The 24,914-nt window shown below is 43.2% G+C and overlaps 1 protein-coding gene and 1 pseudogene across 5 annotated transcripts in view; both read right to left on the bottom strand.

Moving 5' to 3' along the window:
- Positions 1-24,914, bottom strand: part of LOC126272339 (inactive dipeptidyl peptidase 10) — a 1,336,959-nt gene that overhangs the window by 168,488 nt on the left and 1,143,557 nt on the right. For 2 of the 5 annotated variants that reach the window (XM_049975128.1, XM_049975127.1), the window contains exons 10-11: positions 19,931-20,034; positions 2,566-2,731 (exon numbers count right to left, since the gene is read on the bottom strand). In XM_049975128.1, the coding sequence (XP_049831085.1) occupies positions 2,566-2,731; positions 19,931-20,034 (270 nt within the window). The remainder of the gene's footprint in view (positions 1-2,565; positions 2,732-19,930; positions 20,035-24,914) is intronic. The other 3 variants (XM_049975129.1, XM_049975131.1, XM_049975132.1) reach the window with 2 other exon arrangements.
- Positions 18,657-18,833, bottom strand: LOC126274916 (U2 spliceosomal RNA; annotated as a pseudogene).

Raw genomic sequence — 24,914 nt, 5'->3', positions numbered from 1 at the left:
TAGTTGCTAACAATACCTGGAATGGTATTTATACAAAAGCTGTGACGCCATGACGTCACCTGAACGTTGTCAGAGCTTACCAAGGTGAGGTGAAGTGACTTATAAAACTCTTTTGGCTTTTTACAACACCTTAGCCCGTAATATGACGCCTTTCTCTTAGCCGGAATTATCATTCTGAGTAATTTCTACGACTCTCTAAGACTTTTTTGGAGCAATGATTTGACCCTTCCTGCTCTGTAGCTGAGAGATCAACACATCTAATAGCCATGTGGAGGACCAGGGTTGAGTTACAGGTAGTGTCTTGGATTGTTTTCTTGGCTGAAGGACGGAAAGATGGTGAGTATCGCCTCCAAAGTCTGGAAGGCCCACAGCGGCTTGGGGAGCGGTGTGCCGGTGCGAGAGCCCTCCAGAAATCTCTCGCGTATGACGCCATCTGGCAGAGGACGACATGGAGACTCAGCGGCATCGTATGGATCTCTGGGCTTGGGCCAAGTTTGCTCGACCCGTCGATCGCGATAGACCGGCCGATCGACAACGCTTTATGAATCGATCTTTCAAAACCTTTGTCCGAACCCTGTTACATGAGCCGTATTTTGTGAAACAAGAATCAGTTGACAATGAATGTTTCTGACGGTATTTGTAGGCGGTAAATCTTACAACACTAGCCGGCCGCGGTGGCCGAGCGTTTCTAGGCGCTTCAATCCGAAACCGCGTGACTCCTATGGTCGCAGGTTCGAATCCTGCCTCGGACATGGATATGTGTGATGTTCTTAGCTTAGCTAGGTCTAAGTAGTTCTAAGTTCTAGGGGACTGATAACCTCAGAGCCATTTTAACTATCTTACAACACTGCCTCCGCCTCTTTGGTCTCCATCTGCATTTCACCGCCTTTAATGCTTGCGCCAAGCAACAGTCTTTCCTGCTGCGTGGTGAGATTATACTATTCGCGGACTGTAATTTGGCTTTGGTGCGTTGTGAGCGAAGGTTACTGTGAGCGGGAAGAGCGTTCGGTGTTTGATGCGAGATGAAGTGCGATGTTCTGTGAGTGGGCGGACGGAAGGGGGGGGGGGGGGGGGGGAGGGGGGGACAAGCTCTGCCTATCCAGCAGACAACACAACCTTTATTTTTCAACTTGAACTTCCAGGAAACAACAATGTGCCCCACGGAGGTAATATTCAGTTAAATACTGGCTGTTACAGAAACACTTTCTTCACTGTCAGACCAACACACCCCACTGGACAAGGAAGTTGCAAAGGTAAATAAATAAGGACAAGCTGATAGCAATGAAGACAGAGTTTCAATACCGATACTCAGATTTCAAGGCAATGGAACCTGTTCTAGCTCTCAAAGCTCAGTCATTGCAAAAATTGGCTATGGAAGGTATTTCAAGTCAAGCTAGTTCTCTTTTCTCTTTTAGTGAGACTGAAGAGAGAATAATTCTATTTCAAAATGATGTTTCCTAAAAGTCAGAATGGAATGATCATAACGTTTGGGAAGTATGGAGTCTAAATCCTAACCTTACATTGTAAAAGTGCTATCAATTGTTTTATAATTTTTTTGTATCAAATCATCTATGTTACCTAGCGTTTTGAATGATGAACGTAGCAAAGTCTAACCGTCGCAGTAAATTGACTGATCCTCATATCTCATGCTGTGTAAGGTTGACAGTGATAAATTAGTCACCAGATTACAATAAACTTGTCAATGGTATGCAAAAAAAGTATCTCGACAGCATTTTTAAATATTTCTGATGGTGTATATTTTAATATTTTTCAGATGTGTAATATCTCGAAAAAAATGTTCGAATGTGTGTGAATTCCTAAGGGACTAAACTGCTGAAGTCATCGGTATCTACACTTACACAGGATTTAAAATAACTTACACTAACTTACGCTAAGAAGAACACACACACACACACACCTATGCCCGAGGGCCGCCATGGTGGCCGAGCGGTTCTAGGCGCTGCAGTCTGGAACCCCGCGATTGCTACGGTCGCAGGTTCGAATCCTGCCTCGGGCATGGATGTGTGTAATGTCCTTAGGTTAGTTAGGTTTAAGTAGTTCTTAGGGGACTGATGACCTCAGATGTTAAGTCCCATAGTGCTCAGAACCATTTGAACCATTTGAACCGTGCGCGAGAGAGGACTCGATTCACCGTCTGGAGTGGCCGCGCAATCCGTGGGCTTATTTTTTACGTCAATAGATCTCTAAATGGATTAAATAGCATTTAGTAGATCTCAAGCCTCAAAAGATTGAGAGTCCATGGACTAGGCACTTCCAGCAGAGCGCCCAAGGGCAGAGATGGGTGGGAAAACAGCTGATACCCGAGAATTCAGGCAGCAGGGCTGCTGTACGTGATGCACTTGACAGGCCAGGAGGCAACGGGCGGCGTTCGCCGAGTGGATCGCGCATTTGCACTGTGCGTGCAACGGGGCGGGTCGTAGCTGCGCGTGAGCCAGCTGGTGGGTGCCCCGGAGCGCCCGCGCCTTACGTCGCAGCGTTGGAGTAGGCCAGGTCACCAAGCGCAGCTAGCTACAGCAGCTACCGGCCAGCAGAGAGAGCGCTCACCTCGACGCAGGTCCAGTTGGGCGCGTGGCAGGTGCTGATGATGCTGATGTTCTGGGCGCGGTTGAGCCACACGGCCGACACCTCGTGGTTGCCGCCGCCCACCCAGCCGGCCGACGTCAGGTAGAACTCCCTGCTGCAACACGCACCCTCAGCTGTACGCTGCGCCCTGTTCGTCAGTCACAGCTCTGTGTAGCCGGTGCGGCCAGTTCTCTGCACGCCCTCTTCCACACTACTCACTCACAGTAAAAAATTATCAGTAACAACACTGAAATACTAAAATGACTGGGAGCAGACACTTTAATTTTACGACTACACAACGCATCCGAAAGTAATATAATTTAATCATTAAGTGATCCAATTAAACGGTGAATGCAGTATGCACTGTTTTGTGCACCATCTGTGCCACTCTCTGGAGCTGAAGTCAAAGTTATCAGAGTATGTAGTCCTCAAATTTATACTGCGACTGCTACCTTTGATACATAATTAAACAGGCATCTCCGAGTGGTCATAGGCTAGATTATAAAATCTTACTCGTATTTCATGAGCCTCCATCAACTCACACACAGGTAATAGCGAACAGTTATAGCCAATCAGTGCATACTTACTTAACCAATCATGAAATGTCCAAATAACCCAGAATTAAATCTGAACAAGTTTCTTTTGAAAATCTGTGAAGAGCCACACACAGATCTGAAACTAAGAAAACACTGATGGCAATTGCAGATGTCTCACTTTATCTACGTGATGATGGTTGTGGGAAAGCCAACGATTATGTGCATGAAAGTTCGTTTCTCATAAGCAAAATAACGGTTTCTGTCAGCTGTCACTTCTTAGTAAGTGTGTTATTGTGCAAAGCACAACGCGTTGCATTGAAATAATTCCAGTTTTTAAGGCTACATTTTTGTATTTGGCCAGTGATGCGTGTGTCCTCCACAGCGAGCTGTTAAATATTATGCGTCACTTCGTCTTTTTTCGCTGTAAAGCGAGAAACGAAAGAAAGTTCACTGTTTAAAAGGCTATAACATTGCCGTTAGACTATTGCAGTATAGGTTGTTTGATCCTACAATATGTTCTCATACACTCCACCGCCTCACAAATGGAAATATTGGAGTATAACAGATAGGAAAATAACGACGATACTTATAATACCTAAATTACTTTTAATGATACAAAAAGGACCTGTACCACCCCAGTGCTGATTCAGCATAATATTTTAGAGGAAGTGATAAATACGTAATTTCCTGCGGTTACATTATACCAGAAAAAATAAAGAAATCTTTGTTTAACTTACCAATTGTTCATGAAATATATTGATGCGTACCTTTTCATGATGCCAACGTATATCTAATTCCCCTACTAGACCGTTAGGTGATTTTCTGTGATCTGAAGCAGTATCTTGCGGACTTGTTTCGTGTCTGCTGATGAATGGTCTACGTTATGTATGTGTATGGTTAGCACTCTGCATTGTTTCCCTGTTGTAGATGTTTATGTTGACTTGTTCAGTGTATCTTATTCACAAGCTCCCGCCAGTAATATTTAAACAAATGGAAGGTATGCATATTCCTGATCGTCCTTAGTTTACATCTCTAGATATAAAAAAGTTATCTTCCAGCATTCTCCTAGAAGCATCCAGGGCATTTTGAATACTTTATTAAATACAAAGTACACTCTAAGAGGCACCGTGAAGGAAATTTCCGAATGCGACGGAAATCGGTAGGTGTGATATACATGTATCTACATCTACATCTACATTTGCATCCATACTCCGCAAGCCACCTGACGGTGGGATGCGGAGGGTACCTTGAGTACCCCTAATCCGTTCTCCCTTATATCCCAGTCTCGTATTGTTCGTGGAAATAATGGTTGTTGGTATACCTCTGTGTGGGCTCTAATCTCTCTGATTTTACACTCATGGTCTCTTCGCGAGATATACGTAGAAGGGAGCTAAATACTGCTTGACTCCTAGCTGAAGGTATGTTCTCAAAATATCAATAAAAGCCCGTACCGATCTACTGAGCGTCTCTCTTGCAGAGTCTTCCACTGGAGTTTATCTATCATCTCCGTAACGCTTTCGCGATTACTAAATGATTCTGTAACGAAGCGCGCTACTCTCTGTTGGATCTTCTCTAGCAAATCTATCTGGTACGGATCCCACACCTGTGAGCAATGTTCAAGCAGTGGGCGAACAAGTGTACTATAACCTACTTGCTTTGTTTCCGGATTGCATTTCCTTAGGATTCTTCCAATGAATCTGAGTCCGGCATCTGCTTTACCGACGATTAATTTTATATGGTCATTCCATTTTAAATCACACCTAATGCCCATTCCCAGATAATTTATGAAATTAACTGCTTCCAGTTGCTGACCTGCTATATTGTAGCTAAATGAAAAACGATCTTTCTTTCTATATATTCGCAGCACATTACACTTGTCTACATTGAGATTCAATTGCCAATATAGACAAACAAATCAAACTGGATGATTTATTCAGGAGAAAGTGCTTCACAAACGGCTGAAGTCAAAACGCTTTCCTCTGTCGCTGGCCCTTATACAATCAGTTATTCGGATTGGCACTGATTGATAGTGTTGGTGAACGCCCCACTGACGGATATCGTGCCAAATTCTGTCCAATTAACGAGTTAGATTGTCAAAATCCCGAACTACTTGGAAGGCCCTACCGTTAATACTCCAAACGATCTTAGTTGGGAAGTGATCCGGGGACTTTGCTGCCTAGTGTAGGATTTGGCAAGCATGAAGGCAAGCAGTAAGAAAGTCTTGCCCTTGCAGGCGAGCATTATCTTGCTGAAATGCAAGCCGGAGGTGGCTTGCCATGAAATGCATCAAACCTGGGTGTAAAATATCGTCTACGTACTGGTGTGCTGTAAGAACACCGCGGATGACAACCAAAAGGGTCCTGCTATGAAAAGAAATGACTCGCCAGATCATTATTCCTAGTTGCTGGGCAATCAGGTTCGTATACCACAGCTCTCCGGGGCATCTTCAGGCATGTATTTGTCTCTCTTCATGGCTCCGTTGGAAGCGGGAATCATCGCTGAAAACAATTATACTCTAGTCAGTAAAATGCAGGGCCGAACGCGTGTCTGGACAGTGGTGGGATACCAGTATTACTATGGAACGCCATACGGCCTACAGGCACGAGTGATGGTATGGGGTGTCATTTCATTTGCTAGCAGGACCCCCTTTGGTTTTCATCTGCGTCACCCTTATAGCAGCTCGGTACGTCGGCGATATTCTACACCACATTTTCTTGTTCCTCACGGCAAGCCATCCTGGGCTTACGTTTTAGCATGATAAAAATTTCTACTGGTTGTCTTCGTGTTTGCCAAATCCTGTCTTGACCAGCAAAGTCTTTTGACGGTCTAACGCCCCAGATGGACAGAGTCCGGGACGATATCACTCAAGAGGGCATCCAACAATTCCTTCAATCAATACCAAACCGAATAACTGCTTGTATAAGGGCAGAGATGGAGCAAAGCGTTATCACTTGCTCAATTTGTGAAGCTCTTTCTCTTGAATAAATCATCCTATTTCTGTGAAATTGCAATCAGTTTTCGATCTGTACATGTACATCACATTTACCGATTTCCGTCACATTCGGATAAATTATTCGTGTTGCCTCGCTTTTATTGTCTGAGAATGTGTTTCCACATGCAGAATTTTTGTTAGGTATAGTTTTAAGATACAACAGTTTTAATTGCAATAACGAAATTTATATTGATCTGAGGGGCTAGCAATGAGCTCCGCATACACGTTACCTTTGATACGTTTGTAAAGAGTCTTAAAAAACAAATTCCACGTTGCTGAACCACGCAAAATGCTCTCCTACAAGGGAAATGTTAACAACACTCTAGCGTCAATAACACACAGAACAGTAAACGGGAGATCTGTAGTGACTTAACGCTCAAAAATAACTTCCACAACAGAGAAGAAAAAATACGAAAGTTCAAAATTCCTTGGTCTGTATACATCGCGGTACAAGAACAGTCGCTCCTCCACAGTTTTTCATAAAGAATACAACAAAAACAACAGAGGCTGTGAAAAAATTATCAACTAATTCGATTAGTGGAATAAGCGCCAGAAGATTTTCAAACGAAAGGAAAAACAAGCCAAGAGCGAATTTTAAAGAACACCAGGGCAAGCATTAGCATAGTTGAAACACTTGGCTACAATGCCTGATGTAAGTTTACGTGTTGTTGTCAAACTTCATTAACAGTCGTTTCAGTCAGTACGTTGCGTGTTGAAGGATGACAAGGGACGATGAGAAGGCTCACGCTGCTCGACGTTACACATTATGACGTAGCATTATCAGCTGCGCCAGCAAATTTCTGGGTTTTCATTTTGTTGCTCGACGGTATTGCAAAGAATTTCATGTATGACGGCCAGTTAATATGCTTTCATTTCTAATGTAAAGATGGTCCTTGGGTGATTTGAATACAAAAGCATGCAAAGGGTTTTATTTAAGTTCAAACACGTTACGTTGCAGTGCACCTTCTCTGCGACATATGTATGTAAAATAAACCGTTTTGAACCTGAGAATGTTACCGATGATCAAAATCTTCAGGTGTGCAGTGTGCGAGTAATTGTTTTCGCTTTTTCGTGTCCACAGATTGCCAGAATCGTAAAATGAAACTGATCGGTGACAGTTATTTATGTGTTTCAGTTGATATTCACAACAGTTGCGGCTGGAAGTAACAAGAAACCAGAATGAGCGGCCCAGAAGAGATTGAACTGGTATTACATAATTGCGTGACTCGTGATAATTTAAGAACTGGGTCACTTCTCGAACATTGAATAGGAACGCATTATGTCTATCATTAACAAATGAACACACTTTGATATTAAACTATTTCTATTACTAAACATGTAAGTAGTCGAGAAATGCCAAAAAAATTAATGCTATTTTCCTGGTGAACAAATAAGTACCATCATCTTAACTATAGATAGTTATAGGATACATGCGATATATTACTATATTACTAGCTCTTGTAGTTCACAGCTCTTGCAAAAAAAAAAAAAAAAAAAAAAAAGACCCAATGAAATTCAATAGAAAAAACAAGATAGCTCTGTGCTATTATCCTATTTATGTCTTCTTTGCTTTCCTATATCTTACGGTATTCCTCCAGTACAGTATAGGGGAAATTTTTCATGTGTACTAATGTTTCTCTCCCAGCTTTCCTGTTCAACTTCCTTGATTTTCTGATCTGCTTGGCTTATCCTAAGGACGTTTTAGGAGCTACGTGGATGGTCTGCATTACTTGATATTGTCTGTTAAAGTTAACATCACGAACTACTCTTATGTGACGAAGTCAAGATAAAGCGATATGCACATATACAAGTAGCGGCAGTATCGAGAACACGAAGTGTAAAAGGGTAGTGTGTTGGCGGAGCAGTCATTTGTACTCAGGTGATTGACATGGAAAGGTTTCCGTCGTGATTAATGCCGCACGATGGGAATCTAGAGTCCTTGAACGCGGAATGGTAGCTGCAGCTAGACGCATGGGACGCCCCATTTCGTAAATCGTTAATGAATCCAGTATTCCGAGGTCCACAGCGTCAGAAGTGTGCCGAGAATAGCAAATTTCAGGCATTGCCTCTCAACACTGACAACGCAGTTTCCGACGGCGTTCACTGAACGACCGAGAGTAGAGGCGTTTGCGTAGAGCTGTCAGTGCTAACAGACATGCGACACTTTATTTTTATTTATTTATTTATTTATTGTTCCGTGAGACCAAATTAAGGAGAAGTCTCCATGGTCATGGAACGAGTCAATACATGAAATGATAGCACGATAGTAGAAACAGATAAAATGGAATATAAAAAAAAACCATATTCAGACGACAAGACTTAAGTTTAAATAAAGAAAATCAACAATGTAACACTGGAATTTGCTTAATTTTTTAGCTCTTCCACGAGCTCCTCGTCAGAATAGAAGGAGTGAACCATGAGTAAACTCTTCAGTTTAGACATAAAAGAGTTTGAGCTACTGCTAAGATTTTTGAGTTCTTGTGGTAGCTTATTGAAAATGGATGCAGCAGAATACTGCACTCCTTTCTGCACAAGAGTCAAGGAAGTGCATTCCACATGCAAATTTGATTTCTGCCTAGTATTAACTGAGTGAAAGCTGCTAACTCTTGGGAATAGGCTAATATTGCTAACAACTAACGACATTAAAGAAAATATGTACTGTGAGGTCAATGTCAGAATTATTAGACTATTGAATAGGGGTCGACAAGAGGTTCTCGAACTTACACTACATACAGCTCGAAAAGCTCGTTTTTGAGCCAAAAATACCCTTTTTGAATCAGAAGAATTACCCCAAAAAATAATACCATACGACATAAGCGAATGAAAATATGCGAAGTGGACTACTTTTCGTGTTGAACTGTCACTTATTTCAGATACTGTTCTAATGGTTTCTGAACAAGATCCTGGACATGGGCTTTCCACAACAGCTTAGTATCTATCGGAACGCCTAGGAACTTGAACTGTTCCGTCTCGCTGATAACATGCCCATTCTGTCTGATCAAATATCGGTTCTTGTTGAATTGTGAGTTAGAAACTATAAAAACTGAGTCTACCTGTGATTTAGCATCAAATTATTTTCCACAGGCCATGAACTTATTTCAAGTACTACATTATTTGATACTGTTTCAATATTACACACAAGATCCTTCACTACCAAGCTGGTGTCATCAGCAAACAGAAATATTTTTGAATCACCTGTAATAATAGAAGGCATATCATTTATATAAATAACAAACAGCAGTGGCCCCAGCACCGACCCTTGGGGAATGCCCCACTTAACAGTGCCCCATTGGGACTGAACATCATTACCACTGTCAATATTGCGTAGAATTGCCTTCTGCTTTCTGTTCTTGAAGTAAGAGGTGAACCAATTTTAAGCTACTCCCCTTACTCCATAATTTTCCAACTTCTGCAGTAATATTTTGTGGTCAACACAGTCAAAAGCCTTCGTTAAATCAAAGAAAACACCTAGCGTTCGCAACCTTTCATTTAATCCGTCCAAAACGTCACAGAGAAAAGAGAATATAGCATTTTCAGTTGTTAAACCATTTCCAAAACCAAACTGTACATTTGACAGCAAATTATGTGAATTTAAATGCTCCAGTAACCTTGTATATACAACCTTCTCGATAACTTTAGCAATCACCTATGGCATAGAAATAGGTCTAAAATTGTCATCATTATCCGTGTCTCCCTTTTTATGAAGTGACTTCACTACCGAGTACTTTAATCGGTCAGGAAACCGACCACTCCTAAAGGAAAAGATACAGATATGGCTAAGTACTGGGCTAACTTACACTCCTGGAAATGGAAAAAAGAACACATTGACACCGGTGTGTCAGACCCACCATACTTGCTCTGGACACTGCGAGAGGGCTGTACAAGCAATGATCACACGCACGGCACAGCGGACACACCAGGAACCGAGGTGTTGGCCGTCAAATGGCGCTAGCTGCGCAGCATTTGTGCACCGCCGCCGTCAGTGTCAGCCAGTTTGCCGTGGCATACGGAACTCCGTCGCAGTCTTTAACACTGGTAGCATGCCGCGACAGCGTGGACGTGAACGGTATGTGCAGTTGACGGACTTTGAGAGAGGGCGTATAGTGGGCATGCGGGAGGCCGGGTGGACGTACCGCCGAATTGCTCAACACGTGGGGCGTGAGGACTCCACAGTACATCGATGTTGTCGCCAGTGGTCGGCGGAAGGTGCACGTGCCCGTCGACCTGGGACCGGACCGCAGCGACGCACGGATGCACGCCAAGACCGTAGGCTCCTACGCAGTGCCGTAGGGGACCGCACCGCCACTTCCCAGCAAATTAGGGACACTGTTGCTCCTGGGGTATCGGCGAGGACCATTCGCAACCGTCTCCATGAAGCTGGGCTACGGTCCCGCACACCGTTAGGCCGTCTTCCGCTCACGCCCAAACATCGCGCAGCCCGCCTCCAGTGGTGTCGCGACAGAAGTGAATGGAGGGACAAATGAAGACGTGTCGTCTTCAGCGATGAGAGTCGCTTCTGCCTTGGTGCCAATGATGGTCGTATGCGTGTTTGGCGCCGTGCAGGTGAGCGCCACAATCAGGACTGCATACGACCGAGGCACACAGGGCCAACACCCGGCATCATGGTGTGGGGAGCGATCTCCTACACTGGCCGTACACCTCTGGTGATCGTCGAGGGGACACTGAATAGTGCACGGTACATCCAAACCGTCATCGAACCCATCGTTCTACCATTCCTAGACCGGCAAGGGAACTTGCTGTTCCAACAGGACAATGCACGTCCGCATGTATCCCGTGACACCCAACGTGCTCTAGAAGGTGTAAGTCAACTACCCTGGCCAGCAAGATCTCCGGATCTGTCCCCCATTGAGCATGTTTGGGACTGGATGAAGCGTCGTCTCACGCGGTCTGCACGTCCAGCACGAACGCTGGTCCAACTGAGGCGCCAGGTGGAAATGGCATGGCAAGCCGTTCCACAGGACTACATCCAGCATCTCTACGATCGTCTCCATGGGAGAATAGCAGCCTGCATTGCTGCGAAAGGTGGATATACACTGTACTAGTGCCGAAATTATGCATGCTCTGTTGCCTGTGTCTATGTGCCTGTGGTTCTGTCAGTGTGATCATGTGATGTATCTGACCCCAGGAATGTGACAATAAAGTTTCCCCTTCCTGGGACAATGAATTCACGGTGTTCTTATTTCAATTTCCAGGAGTGTACATAGAACAATACTTCATTATTCTGCTAGATACCCCGTCATATCCATGAGAGTTCTTGGTCTTTAGTGATTTAATTATTAACTCAATCTGCCTCTTGTCAGTATAATGGAGGAACATTTCAGGTAACAGTCTCGGAACACTTTTTTCTAAGAGCGCTATATGATTCCCTGTTGAGGCTAGGTTTCTATTTAGTTCACCTGCTATATTCATAAAGTGATTATTAAAGACTGTACATATATGCGACTTACAGTAGCACGGACATTCCCACTAGCACTGATTCTATATCCTCGACCTGTCTCTGCAGACCAGCCACTTCCTTTACGACTGACCATATGGTTTTAATTTTATCCTGAGACTTAGCTATTCTATCTGCATACCACATACTTTTTGCCTTCCTAATTACATTTTTAAGCACCTTACAATACTGTTTGTAATGGGCTACTGCAGTTAGATTTTGCCTGTTTCTAACGTTTTGATATAATTGCCACTTTGTTCTACAAGATATTCTTATCCCTCTAGTCAGCCACCCAGGCTGCCTATTTGTGCTAGTACCCTGTTTTGAACGTTCTAACGGAAAGCAACTTTCAAAGAGCACGAGAAAAGTCTTGAGAAAAGCATTATATTTATCGTCTACTGTATCAGCGCTATAGACATCTTGCCACTCTTGTTCCTTGATAAGATTTACAAAGGTCTCTACAGCAACTGGATCAGCTTTCCTAAACAGTTGATAACTATATTTAACATGTGTTGCAGCACAAAAATCTTTTAGAGTTAAAATTTGTGCATCATGATCTGAAAGGCCATTCACCTTTTTGCTAACAGAATGCTCTTCTAGTGATGAGGAATGAACAAAAATGTTGTCTGTGGTTGTTCTACTGTTCCCTTGCACTCTCGTTGGAAAGAATACGGTTTGCATAAGATTATATGAATTAAGGAGATCTACCAGCATCTTTTTCCTTGCACAATCACTTATACAATTAATGTTGAAGTCACCACATATAACTAACTTTTTGTATTTCCTATAAAGTGAACCAAGAACCTCCTCTAGCTTTAGCAAAAATGTTGTGAAATCGGAGTCTGGGGATCTATAAATAACAACAGTTAGAAGTTTAGCTCCGTTAAATTTAACCAAACCTAGCTGTGTGAAATAACCGCAGAATTCAACGTGGTATGTACGATGAACGTACCTTGTTAGGAAAGTGTAGCGAAATCCGGTGTTATTGAGCTATGGCAGCAGGCGACCGACGTAAGTGCCTGTAACAGCACGACATCGCCTGTCTTAGGCTCGTGGCCATATCAGTTGGATCCTAGACAAATGGAAAACCGTGGCCTGATCAGATGAGTCCCAATTTCAGTTGGTAAGAGCTGATGGTAGGGTTCGAGTGTGGCGCAGCCTCCACGAAGCCATGGACTCGTGTTGTCAATATGGTAGTGTGCGAGCTGGTGGTGGCTCCATAATGATACGGGTCGTGTTTACGTTGAATGGACTGGGTCCCCTGGTCCAACTGAACCGATAGTTGACCGGAAATGGTTATGTTCGGCTACTTCGAGACCATCTGCAGCCATTCATCGAGTTCATGTTGCCAAACAACGATGTCATTCACCAGCCCACAATTTTGCGCGATTGGTTTGAAGAACATTCTAGATAATTCGAATGACAGATTTGGCGACCCAGACCGCTCTACGTGAATCTCATAGATGGGACATAATCGAGAGGTCAGTTCGTGCACGAAATCATGCATCAGCAACACTTTCGAAATTATGGACGGCTATAGAGGCAGCGTGACTTAATATTTCTGCAGGGGATTGCAACGACATGTCTAGTTGAACCACAACGCCAGGCAAAAGGAAGTGCGACGCGATTTTATGAGGTGTGCCCTGACTTTTATCACCACAGTTTATTTACCATAGATTTCGACACCTGTTCTAGATTTTGCTTTCAGTTCTTTCCCTGGCTTTTCGCCTATTAGGGTGAAAACTGAAGATAAACTATTTATCCATGTTACTAGATTTACAACTTTTGTCATAGCTAGTATGTTTCTGACGCTAGAGATAAATTGTCTGTATCGGCGTGTTATTCTTTTTACCTAAGGATGAAGCTTTTTATTCCAGTTTCATACGATTCAGTGACTTTAACAACACTGAACTTGATAATGTTATTGAACAATTCTCCTCCCAATCTTCAGATTACAATCTCCACTGGTGAAAGACATGGCAAAAAGTACTGGAAGACAGGGATTCCCAAAATCGCAGGGAACAAACGGAAAACATACAGAAAGTGTTACGGGGCTGTAAATCTCAGAATTCTAAAAGTGGGAACATAGACAGTTGAGCGTGTTGCTGGGAGATGCGCTTCGGGTTTCTATCGTAATTTCTAAATTTATATCCAACTGGTATTTTTTTCGCATGTCAGTGACGGAATCTCCGATATCCTTCCACGTGTAAATAACAAGTAACTCTCCATTTGGACTGACTAATATTATCCTCTAGCTCTTTAATTTTGCTGCCAACATGTTTTAGCGGTTCACTGCAGCGAACGGCAGAAATAAATTTTACCTGTTATATAATTTCCTCTGTCTTTTGAGATCTGCTCATCTACCGTAAATTGTATAGGCGTATGCAGATATATACTTTGATAACTTTTTGTTGGATGATAGCTTAATGCCATGGTCTTCCTCACAAGAAATCTGTAACAGACATTTTTCTACCTATTATACAGAGTGTTACAAAAAGGTGCTGCCAAACTTTCAGGAGACATTCCTCACACACAAAGAAAGTAAATATGTTATGTGGACATGTGTCCGGAAACGCTTACTTTCCATGTGAGTGCTCATTTTATTACTTCTCTTCAAATCACGTTAATCATGGAATGGAAACACACAGCAACAGAACGTATCAGCGTGACTTGAAACACTTTGTCACAGGAAATGTTCAAAACGTCCTCCGTTAGCGAGGATACATGCATCCACCCTCCGTCACATGGAATCCCTGATGCGCTGATGCAGCTCTGGAGAATGGCGTATTGTATCACAGCCGTCCACAATACGAGCACGAAGAGTCTCTACACTTAATACCGGGGTTGCGTAGACAAGAGCTTTCAAATGCCTCCATAAATGAAAGTCAACAGGGTTGAGGTCAGGAGAGCGTGAAGGCCATGGAATTGGTCCGCCTCTACCAATACATCGGTCACCGAATCTGTTGTTGAGAAAGGTACGAACACTTCGACTGAAATGTGCAGGAGCTTCATCGTGCATGAACCACATGTTGTGTCGTACTTGTAAACGCACATGTTCTAGCAGCACAGGTAGAGTATACCGTATGAAATCATGATAACGTGCTCCATTGATCGTAGGTGGAACAACAGGGGACTCAATCAAGACATCACTAACAATGCCTGCCCAAACGTTCACAGAAAATTTGTGTTGATGACGTGATTGCACAATTGCGTGCGGATTCTCGTCAGCTCACACATGTTGATTGTGAAAATTTACAATTTGATCACGTTGGAATGAAGCCTTTGCACTGAAATGAGGATTGTCACATTGTTAGATGAACCATTCGCAGAAGTGTACCCGTGGAGGCCAATCAGCTGCTGATAGTGCGTGCACACACTGTACATGGTGCGGAAACCACTGGTTCTCCCGTAGCACTCTCCATACAGTGACGTGGTCAACGTTACCTTGTACTGCAGCAACTTCTCTGACACTGACATTAGGGTTATCGTCAACTGCACGAAAAATTGCCTCGTCCATTGCAGGTGTCCTCGTCGTTCTAGGTCTTCCCCAGTCGCGAGTTATAGGATGGAATGTTCCGTGCGCCCTAAGACGCCGATCAATTGCTTCGAACGTCTTCGTGTCGGGACACCTTCGTTCTGGAAATCTGTCTCGATAAAAACGTACCGCGCCACGGCTGTTGCCCCGTGCTAATCCATACATCAAATGGACATCTGCCAACTCCGCACTTGTAAACATGGCACTGACTGCAAAACCACGTTCGTGATGAACACTAACCTGTTGATGCTACGTACTGATTAAGCGTTTCCGGACACATGTCCACATAACATCTTTTCTTTATTTGTGTGCGAGGAATGTTTCCTGAAATTTTGGCCGTACCTTTTTGTAACACCCTGTATAGGCACAATTGAGCCACTGCATGACACTGCCTTAAACTAGTAAATCATCAAAATTAATGTCACTCGAACGAAAAGTAACAGAAATTTTCAATATCATCAAAGGTTTCATAGAATTATCAACTTGAAAACTCATTACTGCACGGTAATTATTTGTCAAGTGCGTTATAACCCCTTCCTCTCTTTTCCGAAATAATATAATCTAACTTTTTCTCCGATGATTTTGCGTGTGCACGTCTCCGTGATGTGACCGGTAGCACTGAAACTACCTTGCCGATTAAAACTGTGGGTGCGTGACTGTAAACCGAAGTTGGAATCTTTCCTTTCACAAAGTCCTTACATATTGACCATTAGTTGTTTCCCATTACAATTCGCTTTGCAAAGGACCCAATTAGGTCTCTTTAATACTTTGATAGTTCGATGCATGAGCTCAGCTTGTTTCCGAGTGACATCATCCAAAATTTCAGCAGAAAATATGAAGGTGACAGTTTCAAAAGGTCTTGAACTAATATCTAGAACTTCTCAAGTATGTTCGCTTCTATAGAAATATGATGTGTGTCCATTTTAATGCCTAAAAATTTATTGATTGATGTATTTTTGACTACAAAATTAGAACCTAACTTTATTCATCAAATGTCGGGTTTAAAAAACAGGTCTTCCTTCTATTACGAGGCTCATAGATGAAACATCTTCTCGCAGAGATACCAGAAACAGTCTACGTCTTTGGCTGAGAGTTTAACTAACTGTTCATTATACCTAAATTTATTTGTAAAGGTAATAATAGAATTTTTGCGGATACACAAATAGAAGAATAAGCCAAGAGCTTTCATAATAGTTAAGGCATACACTGACGAGCCAGAACATTAATACCACATACTTTGCCGCGCTGGATTAGCTGAGCGGTCTAGGGCGCTGCAGTCATGGACTGTGCGGCTGGTCCCGGCGGAGATTCGAGTCCTCCCTCGGGCATGAGTGTGTGTGTTTGTCCTTAGGATAATTTAGGTTAAGTAGTGTGTAAGCTTAGGGACTGATGACCTTAGCTGTTAAGTCCCATAAGATTTCACACACACAATACCACATACTTTACAGCGCGTTTGCCCATCTTACGAAAGCAATAAGACAGCGAATGTGGATGGTATTGATTCGACAAGTCTTTAGGAGCTTCGGAAGGAATGTTGCACTAGGAATCTACGTACAGCCCTCGCAGTTAAGTAAATTTTCAAAAATGGTTCAGTTGGCTCTGAGCACTATGGGACTTAACATCTGTGGTCATCAGTCCCCTAGAACTTAGAACTACTTAAACCTAACTAACCTAAAGACATCACACACATCCATGCCCGAGGCAGGATTTGAACGTTCGACCGTAGCGGTCACGCGGTTCCATCGCATTTAGATCAGGTGAATCTGGTGGTCCTCGCATCAACGTGACTCCACGGTCACTCTTCAAACCACAGTCGCGCGATACTAGCCTTGCGACGCGGATCGTTATTGCTTGATGCAGCTCTCCTTGCTACCCTATCCCGTGTGCGAGCCTACTCATCTCCTAGTACCTACTGCAGCCTACATCCTTCTGAATCTGCTTACTGCATTCAACTCTTAGTCCCCCTCTTCAATTTTTACCCCTCACGCTCCCCTCCAATACTAGACTGGCGAACCCTTGATGTTTCAGAATGTATCCTATTAACCGATCTCTTCATCTGCTTGTCTCCCACATTTCTTGTCTCCTCAATTCTAGTCAGTACCTCTTCATTAGTTTTGTGACCTACCCATCTAATCTTCAACATTCTTCTTTAGCATCACAGTTCAAAAGTTCTGTTCTCTTTCTGTCTAAATTGTTTATCGTCCATGTTTCACTTCCACACATGGGTACACTCCAGACAAATATCTTCAGAAATGTCTTCCTAATATTTAAACCTATATTCTATGTTAACAAATTTCTCTTCTTTAGAAATGCTTTTCTTGCCATTACATTTTATATCCTCTCTACTTCGGCCATTATCACTTATTTCGCTACCTAGATAGCTTATCTCGTTTGCTACCTTAAGTGTCTCGCATCCTAATCTAATTCCCTGGGTTAATTCGACTGCATTCCATTATCCTTGTTTTGCTTTGGTTGATGTTGATCATATATCTTCTTTTCAAGACGCTGTCCATTCCGTTCAACTGCTGCTCCGAGTGCTTTGCTGTGTCTGACAGAACTACAATGGCTCCCTGAAGTTTAATTACTACTCCAAATTTTTCTTTGATTTTCTGTACTGCTTGTTCAGTGTACAGATTGAATAACATCGGGGATAGGCTACAATCTTGTCTCACTCCCTTCTCAACCACTGATTCCCTTTCAAGTCCATCGGCTCTTATGATTGTCTTTTCACATCTTTCAACGTCTGCTGCCTTCATTATTAAATGTCTTAGCCACCCATTCGTCTCCGACTGTATTATTTTCCCCTGTTCTAGTCAATAATTGCCTAATGCTCACTCTGAAACTCTCAGTAACCACTGGTTCTTTCAATTTATCCATGTCCTAGCTCCTTAATTTCCACCCTTTTTCCAATTTCTTCAGTTTTAATCTACATTTCATAACCATTAGGCTGTGGTCATCGTCCACGTCTGTCCTGGGAATGTCTTACAGTTTAAATTCTGATTCCTAAATTTCTGTGTTACCATTATATAATCAATCCGAAATAATTGAATGCTATATCCAAAATGTATCATAAAATTTTTTCATGATCGGAGCTTTTTAAAAATATTAAGTGTTAATCGTGAAAAAAATGGAAATGAGCGTGTTGCATAGTTTGCCGGGAGGCCCCTATTCGGGGAAGTTCGGCCGCCAAGAGCAAGTCTTACTTCATTCGACGCCACACTGGGCGACTTGCGCACCGGTGGTGAGGATGATATGATGATGAGGACAACACAGCACCCAGTCCTCGAACAGAGAAAATCTCCAACCCAGCCGGGAATCGATCCCGGGCCCGCTTGCATGTGTGGCGAACACGTTACCACTCAGCTCAGCAGGCGGACCGTTAATTGTGAAAACAGTGGGTTACAGGGGTTTATGTCATTATATTAAGCTGCTCGATGTAAGGCCACAAGTTTCTTCAGCGTTGACCTGTGTAATAATACTGCCCTCTACGTCACTAAGATACAACTCACAATTTAGTCTCTTAATGTGTTGCATTCAAGCTGTGTTTTAATTAATTTTAGGTGGGCCGATCCCGGTGGTACTGCAATGCCGGGCCAACCCGCGACAGAGGTGGAGCAAGCCCCTAGCACTCCGTCATGAGCCAAAAATGAGTTTAATATTCTGGTCCTGCGATGCAGGACGTATCAGATATTAAGCTGATAAAGATATTCATTTATTCGTATTTGAATAGTCCATATTCATATCACATGTAAGTTTGTTTGATTACATTAGTTTGAAATCAATTATTTTTAAGATACTAATCCCTAAGTTCATTAAAAGATTATGAATGTAACACACACAACACTGATGTAATATTTTACAGTATTTATTATTTGTTACATGAAGCTGCTTTAGGCAGTTACGCTAGATCAGGTACATAGTTAAGTACCTGGTGCAGTGAAATTTTTTTGGATCAAAGATTTTAAACTACTGCATCTACAGAGCATCTCTACTTCCAGAGATGAAAAATGTTAATGTTAGAATTAGGAATAAGACAAGAGGGATTATTTCAGTTTAAATGCGATATAAGATTATTTAACTAAGATAAAATAATAAAATAGGTTCGACATTAACTGATGAACTATAGACAGATTAAAACAGTTGCACATAGAAGAAAATAACTGAAAATAAACTTTGGTGACAAATTCCAAACATGTGCCTGAACGAAACAATACCTTATCTTTAATATGTACTAAATTACAAAGAGACAAGATACAACAGTGATATTAAGCAAATGGATGAAGGAGCTGTGATTATACAAAATATTTTTTTTAACCGAAAGAGAGAAATTATAGTGACTGAAATAAAGGAAAACGGGGCATGTGAGTAAGAGGGGTAATTTACAATATGGCCTGCATGGGATTTTGAATAGTATATGCAGCTCGAAGTGGTGCGTAGGGGAACTGTGTGTGGTCATTCAGCACTAAGCTTGAGTTTATGAAACAGTGTTTGTTAGTGACCATTATTTCAAGACAGTTCATCTTGCTTCCTTCATGAATATGATAACTCAAGGGTTGTGTATGTTTCACTAGTAATGCATAAAATATTCTATCAAGAGCCGACGGAACAGTTAGCGCAGAGCTTAAGATACCAAAACTGATTCAGTCTTTAGGCTGTAAGATAGTGTGAAAATAAAATTCAGTCCAATACAAGGTGACGCGACATGGGTGGCGGGAGACAGATGCACGTCAGCGGGTGCAGCCCTGCTGCTGGGGGCAGAGGCAGGTAGCCCGGTGAGAGCCGCGCAGTGGGCAGGTTAGAGCTAGTGAGTGGGTGACTAACTGACTCACGTCTCCTCGAGCACGGACGGCGGCCGGATCTCCCAGCGGACGGGCTCGCTGTAGTTGCTCAGGTCCAGGATCCACAGCCGCACGTCCGGGTTCGTCGTGCCTGGCTGCAACAAGAGCCACGCTCCAGCCACACTCTGCGCCAACACCGCAGCGTAACACAACACACACACCAGGGCGTTCAGTAAGCAATGCAACACTTCATTTTTCTCGGCCGTTTAAGGAATTTGTTGTGGGATGTCGTGCAATATAATCGCTTCAGTCACTAAAGTTTCTAAAGTTACGACAGGTATCGGCGCTATATACTGTATAGCCTTCAAAATCTTCAAAATGGCGTCTGCAAAGGATGTGCGTTCCAAGTAGAGAGCTGTCATTCAGTTTCTTGTCACGGAAAATCAGAGAATCTCAGATACTCACAGGGTCTTGCAGAAACTCAACGGAGAGCTGGAAGTGAACAAAAGCACGGTGAGTCGTTGGGCAAGGTGTCTGTCATCACCGCAACAAGGTCGCGCAGACGTGTTCGATTTCCGAGGCAGGGCGACCTCACACAGCTGTGAATGTGACTCCTGTAATGTTGGAACGTGCGGACAGTCTCATTCGAGGTTATCGGCGAATGAAAATGAAACACTTCGTTGGTAATGCTGACACATTCGTCTCTCAGTTGGGTTACACAAAGCTATGTGCCTGCTGCGTGCCTCGCCGTCTAACACAAAAGCATAAAGAGCAACGAATCGCTATCTGTGAGGAATTGTCTGCGCGTTACGAGGATGACGGGGCCATTTTTTTCCGAACATCGTTCAGAGGCGACGAATACATAGGTCCATCACTTCGAACTGGAAATAAAAGATTGAGTGGTGCGACACCAACTTTCCTCTAAAGAAAAAGTTCAAAGCCGCAACCTCAGCCTATAAAGTCATGGCTACAGTTTGCTGCAACTCGGAAGGGCTTATTCTGTCTCATGTCCTTCATTATGGTGCAACGATCAACTATGAAGTGTATTGTGTTACCCTCAGGAAACTGAAGAAACCACCTTAGCGTGTTCGTCGCCACAAAAATGCAGGCAAACCTATCCTTCATCGTGAAAACGGAAGGTCTCACACACGTCTACGCACCAGAGAGGAGCTAACAAAGCCTCATTGCACTGTTACTGCTCATCCACCCTACAGCCAGGATCTCGCACTTCCCGCCTTCCCTCTGCTGGGCCCAACGAAGAATGCCCTCCGCGGGAAGCAGTACGTGGACCGTTGGGAGGTTATTGATGCAAAAAGACGTTGTATCCGATGTTGATCACTAGAGTGGTACCGTGCTGGCAAACAGACATTTCCTGTAAGTTGGCGAAAAGCCGTCGCATTGTCCGGAGACTACTTATAAAACTTGGGATTTTTACCCAAAAGGGTGGGGAATAATATGGTGTATTGGTATGCTGAAGAAAACCAGCCTGCTTTCAGAAAAAAAAAGTGTTGCATTACTTGCTGAACGCCCCCACCATTCTACAAGATCGACCGTGCATAGTCTAAAACAAAGAAAACAATCAGAGATATCTTCAAAGAAATTTGCATTCACCACAATACACCTCAGCCATCTTTCGAAGTTGGTGCAGTATGTTACCTATTCTGGCAACGATCGAAAAAGGGATCTCACTGTGTGAAGCTACATCACAGGCTCAGGCCATGGACGTGGCATAACAGAAATTTGGTTTTCATTATTTCAAACGATTATTGCTCAAATTTCAAACAGTAAATGCTGTTCTAACCTACTCATGAAGAGATGTTATCTTACTTTAAAGGCGGAACATAATAAGCCAAGTGCTAAAGTTAGAAATAGTGTATACCACTTGGGGCAGCGGAATACAAGGCGCACAGACTACCCAGACTATATTCATCCAGTATTTGGGGATTAAAGCACTCAGCGACTTACAACAAACTTTACACATGACTTCAAACCTTTCGGGAATTTTTTCCCGCTGACACCGCCTGATACAGTAAAACACTACAGCATCAACATGACGTTTTAATATATTACTTCTTTGCTGATAACTCTACTCGCAAAACATTTTACAGACTGTATCTACATATACCAGTCAACTTACCTTGAAAATTATTTGTACCAGCCATAGTTCACCAGTTATCGCGACATAGACACTGAGATGCATCAAAATCTAGGTTTTAGTGCGTCAACATGGAGACGTTTAACACGTGCTAGTTCGATTCCTAAAAGTCATTTTGGGGGATACTGCCGAAATACTATCGTAGAGATCCACAGCGACAGTTAGTAGTATTTAGAATTTTTATTAAGTAATTGTTTGATAATCGTTTAATTTCAATCAGCGAATTTATGTGTGTTGTCAAATACTGAAAGAGCAACGAGAGTTCCTAAACCGATAGTACAGTATCTAGATGTCGCGTATTAGACGAGAGGACAGCACCATTTCTTAAATAGTATTTTAATCAATATGGAGCCCGCATGTTACAACGGCTATTTCATTCTAAACAGCATTGTTTTCCGTTTTTCGCGGACGGGTACCTTACAGAGAACTCGTTTAGACAAGTGGACTAGTGCAGGGAAGGGCAAGTTAAAGGAAAACATACAGTGGCGATACCTCGGCGCTCTTACCTCACTCGTTTCCTACCTTTACAAGAAGCTGCAGAGGTTGCAAAGTGAATCCCTAATAGTATTACAATGTATTCATTTTTGTCATCTTATGATCACATGGCAGACTAATTTTAGACTAAGAAAACTTCAAGTTCCTCATTCGCTTCTAAAATATTTTCTCCGCTTAGAGACACTCATTTTATTGCAGTCTTGTTGCGAATCACTCCATCAGTTTACTGCGGGAAGTAATATGGTGTACACCTGGCTTGTAGAGCCTGCTACTTCGGTGAAATCTCATCGTCCCAGCGCTATTGAACGCTAAAGGGCACCTAACGTCGCTGTGAGGCGTCAGCTTACATTTTGTCTCTAACAGAAATTTCTCATGACAGGATCTACCAGCCTTAAATGTTTTTCACAAAGAATTTGATACATTCTGTGTACAAAGAGTTCCGGGAGAATTAGTAAATGGGATACAAGTCGGGGAACAGGCAGGTCAGTCCATTCGGCGAATACCCTCTGGTCCCAAGAGCTCCTCAACTTGCGATGTTCCATGCGCCACCCATTCTCATCGATAAAAATAGCGTCAGGGCCGAATGCACCCCTGAAAAGAGGCACACGGGGAAGAAGTGCGGTGTCTAACGTTGACTGGTTTGTGTACCGTCTTCAGAAATTTGGAACTCTGTGCGCTCATGCAACAGTGTGCAACATCGTAACATGGACCACCAAACCGATCAGGTTCTACAGTTTTCCTCTAGTCTACAACACGTCTAAGTAGAAATTGGTTTTAATATACATTTAGAAAGTAGAAAAACATGCAACCAGTCGCTTTTTTATGATAATCTACACCCCGAGCGAGGTGGCGCAGTGGTTAGCACACTGGACTCGCATTCGGGAGAACGATGGTTCAATCCCGTCTCCGGCCATGCTGATTTAGGTTTTCCGTGATTTCCCTAAATCGTTTCAGGCAAATGCCGGGATGGTTCCCTTGAAAGGGCACGGCCGATTTCCTTCCCAATCCTTCCCTAACACGAGCATGCGCTCCGTCTCTAATGACGTCGTTGTCGACGGGACGTTAAACACTAACCACCACCACCACCACCAGATAATCTACACTGGTGTCCAAAATAAAAGCAACAAACAATAATTTTGAAACGATGCGTTTATTTTGCCACAAGAAAGTGTAAACATTGATAGTAAACTAGAAGCAGCGTAAAGAGTGCAAAATATAAACAACTGGAACATGCATAACGCTTGACATAAATGTTCTACGATTTTTTCCTACTTAACAGATTTGCACACACATTCTACAACTGACTAATGCGCTCAGTAGGGGGTGTGACCACCTGTGGCAGCAACATAGGCCTGACAACGAAGGGCGTGCTGTGAACGATGTCATCAGTCTCATGTTGAGGCAACGACGCCCATTCTTCCTGAGGAGCTGCTCGCAAGCCTTGCAGAGTGATTGCAGTCCGTCTCCATAGCGCATCTTAGACAAGCTCTATGGGATTCAAATAAGGAGAGCGGGCAGTCCACGCCATGTGTGCAATATCTTCTGTTTCCAAATAACATCAACCACCCGTCCTCTATGAAGGCGAGAATCATCATCCATCAGTACGAAGTCTGGACCCACAGCACCTCGCAACAGCCGCGCATGAGATCCCAAGATATCCTTACGGTACCTGACGATACTTAAATCTTGCTGATTCACCAGTACAATTTCATGAAAAGGTGTTAGAGTGGTCAACATAATCCCTGCTCACATCAATTGGGACCCTCCTCGATATCGATATTTTTTCACAATGTTTGGGTCCCAAAATCGTGTTCTGCGTGTCCTCCAGATGCGAATCCGTCGATAACCACTCTCCAGACCAAATTGGGTCTCATCTGTGAAAAGAACGTTGGCTCACCGTTCGTCTGTTCACTTTTCATGTTGATGGCTTCACTCTAGACGTTCCCTTCTGTGAGGGCTCGTCAGAAGTAAACAGAGGGCAGGTCTCCAACAATAAAAGTCACTGCTGAAGGCGTCTGTACACCGTTTGTATCGACACAACAGGTCCATGGGATGCTGCGAGGTCAGATGTCCACTGCAGTGCAGTAGTAAGGCAGTACTGTCTTGCCCTTACAGCCAAATAACGGTCCACTCTTTCTGATGTCACATGTGGTCGGTCCTGTCTCCGCAAATACATTTTCGGTCTCTATAAATTGTCGTCTCATCCGAGAAACAACAGAACGATTCACATTAAGCCATCGGGCCACATGAGTCTGCGACTCTACTGCTTCCATTCTTCCTATGGTACTCCACAGCAGAGTCTGTGGGTGTCTTCTCTGTCCAATACTGCACCGTCTGTTACTGTACACACAGCGATTGTTGATGTGGGACTACCCTGCACGCACC

The sequence above is a fragment of the Schistocerca gregaria genome, chromosome 5 (assembly GCF_023897955.1).
Source record: "Schistocerca gregaria isolate iqSchGreg1 chromosome 5, iqSchGreg1.2, whole genome shotgun sequence".
Lineage (NCBI taxonomy): Eukaryota > Metazoa > Arthropoda > Insecta > Orthoptera > Acrididae > Schistocerca > Schistocerca gregaria.
The sequence above is the reverse complement of the archived record's forward strand: the minus strand, read 5'-3'. Positions and strand labels throughout refer to the sequence as shown.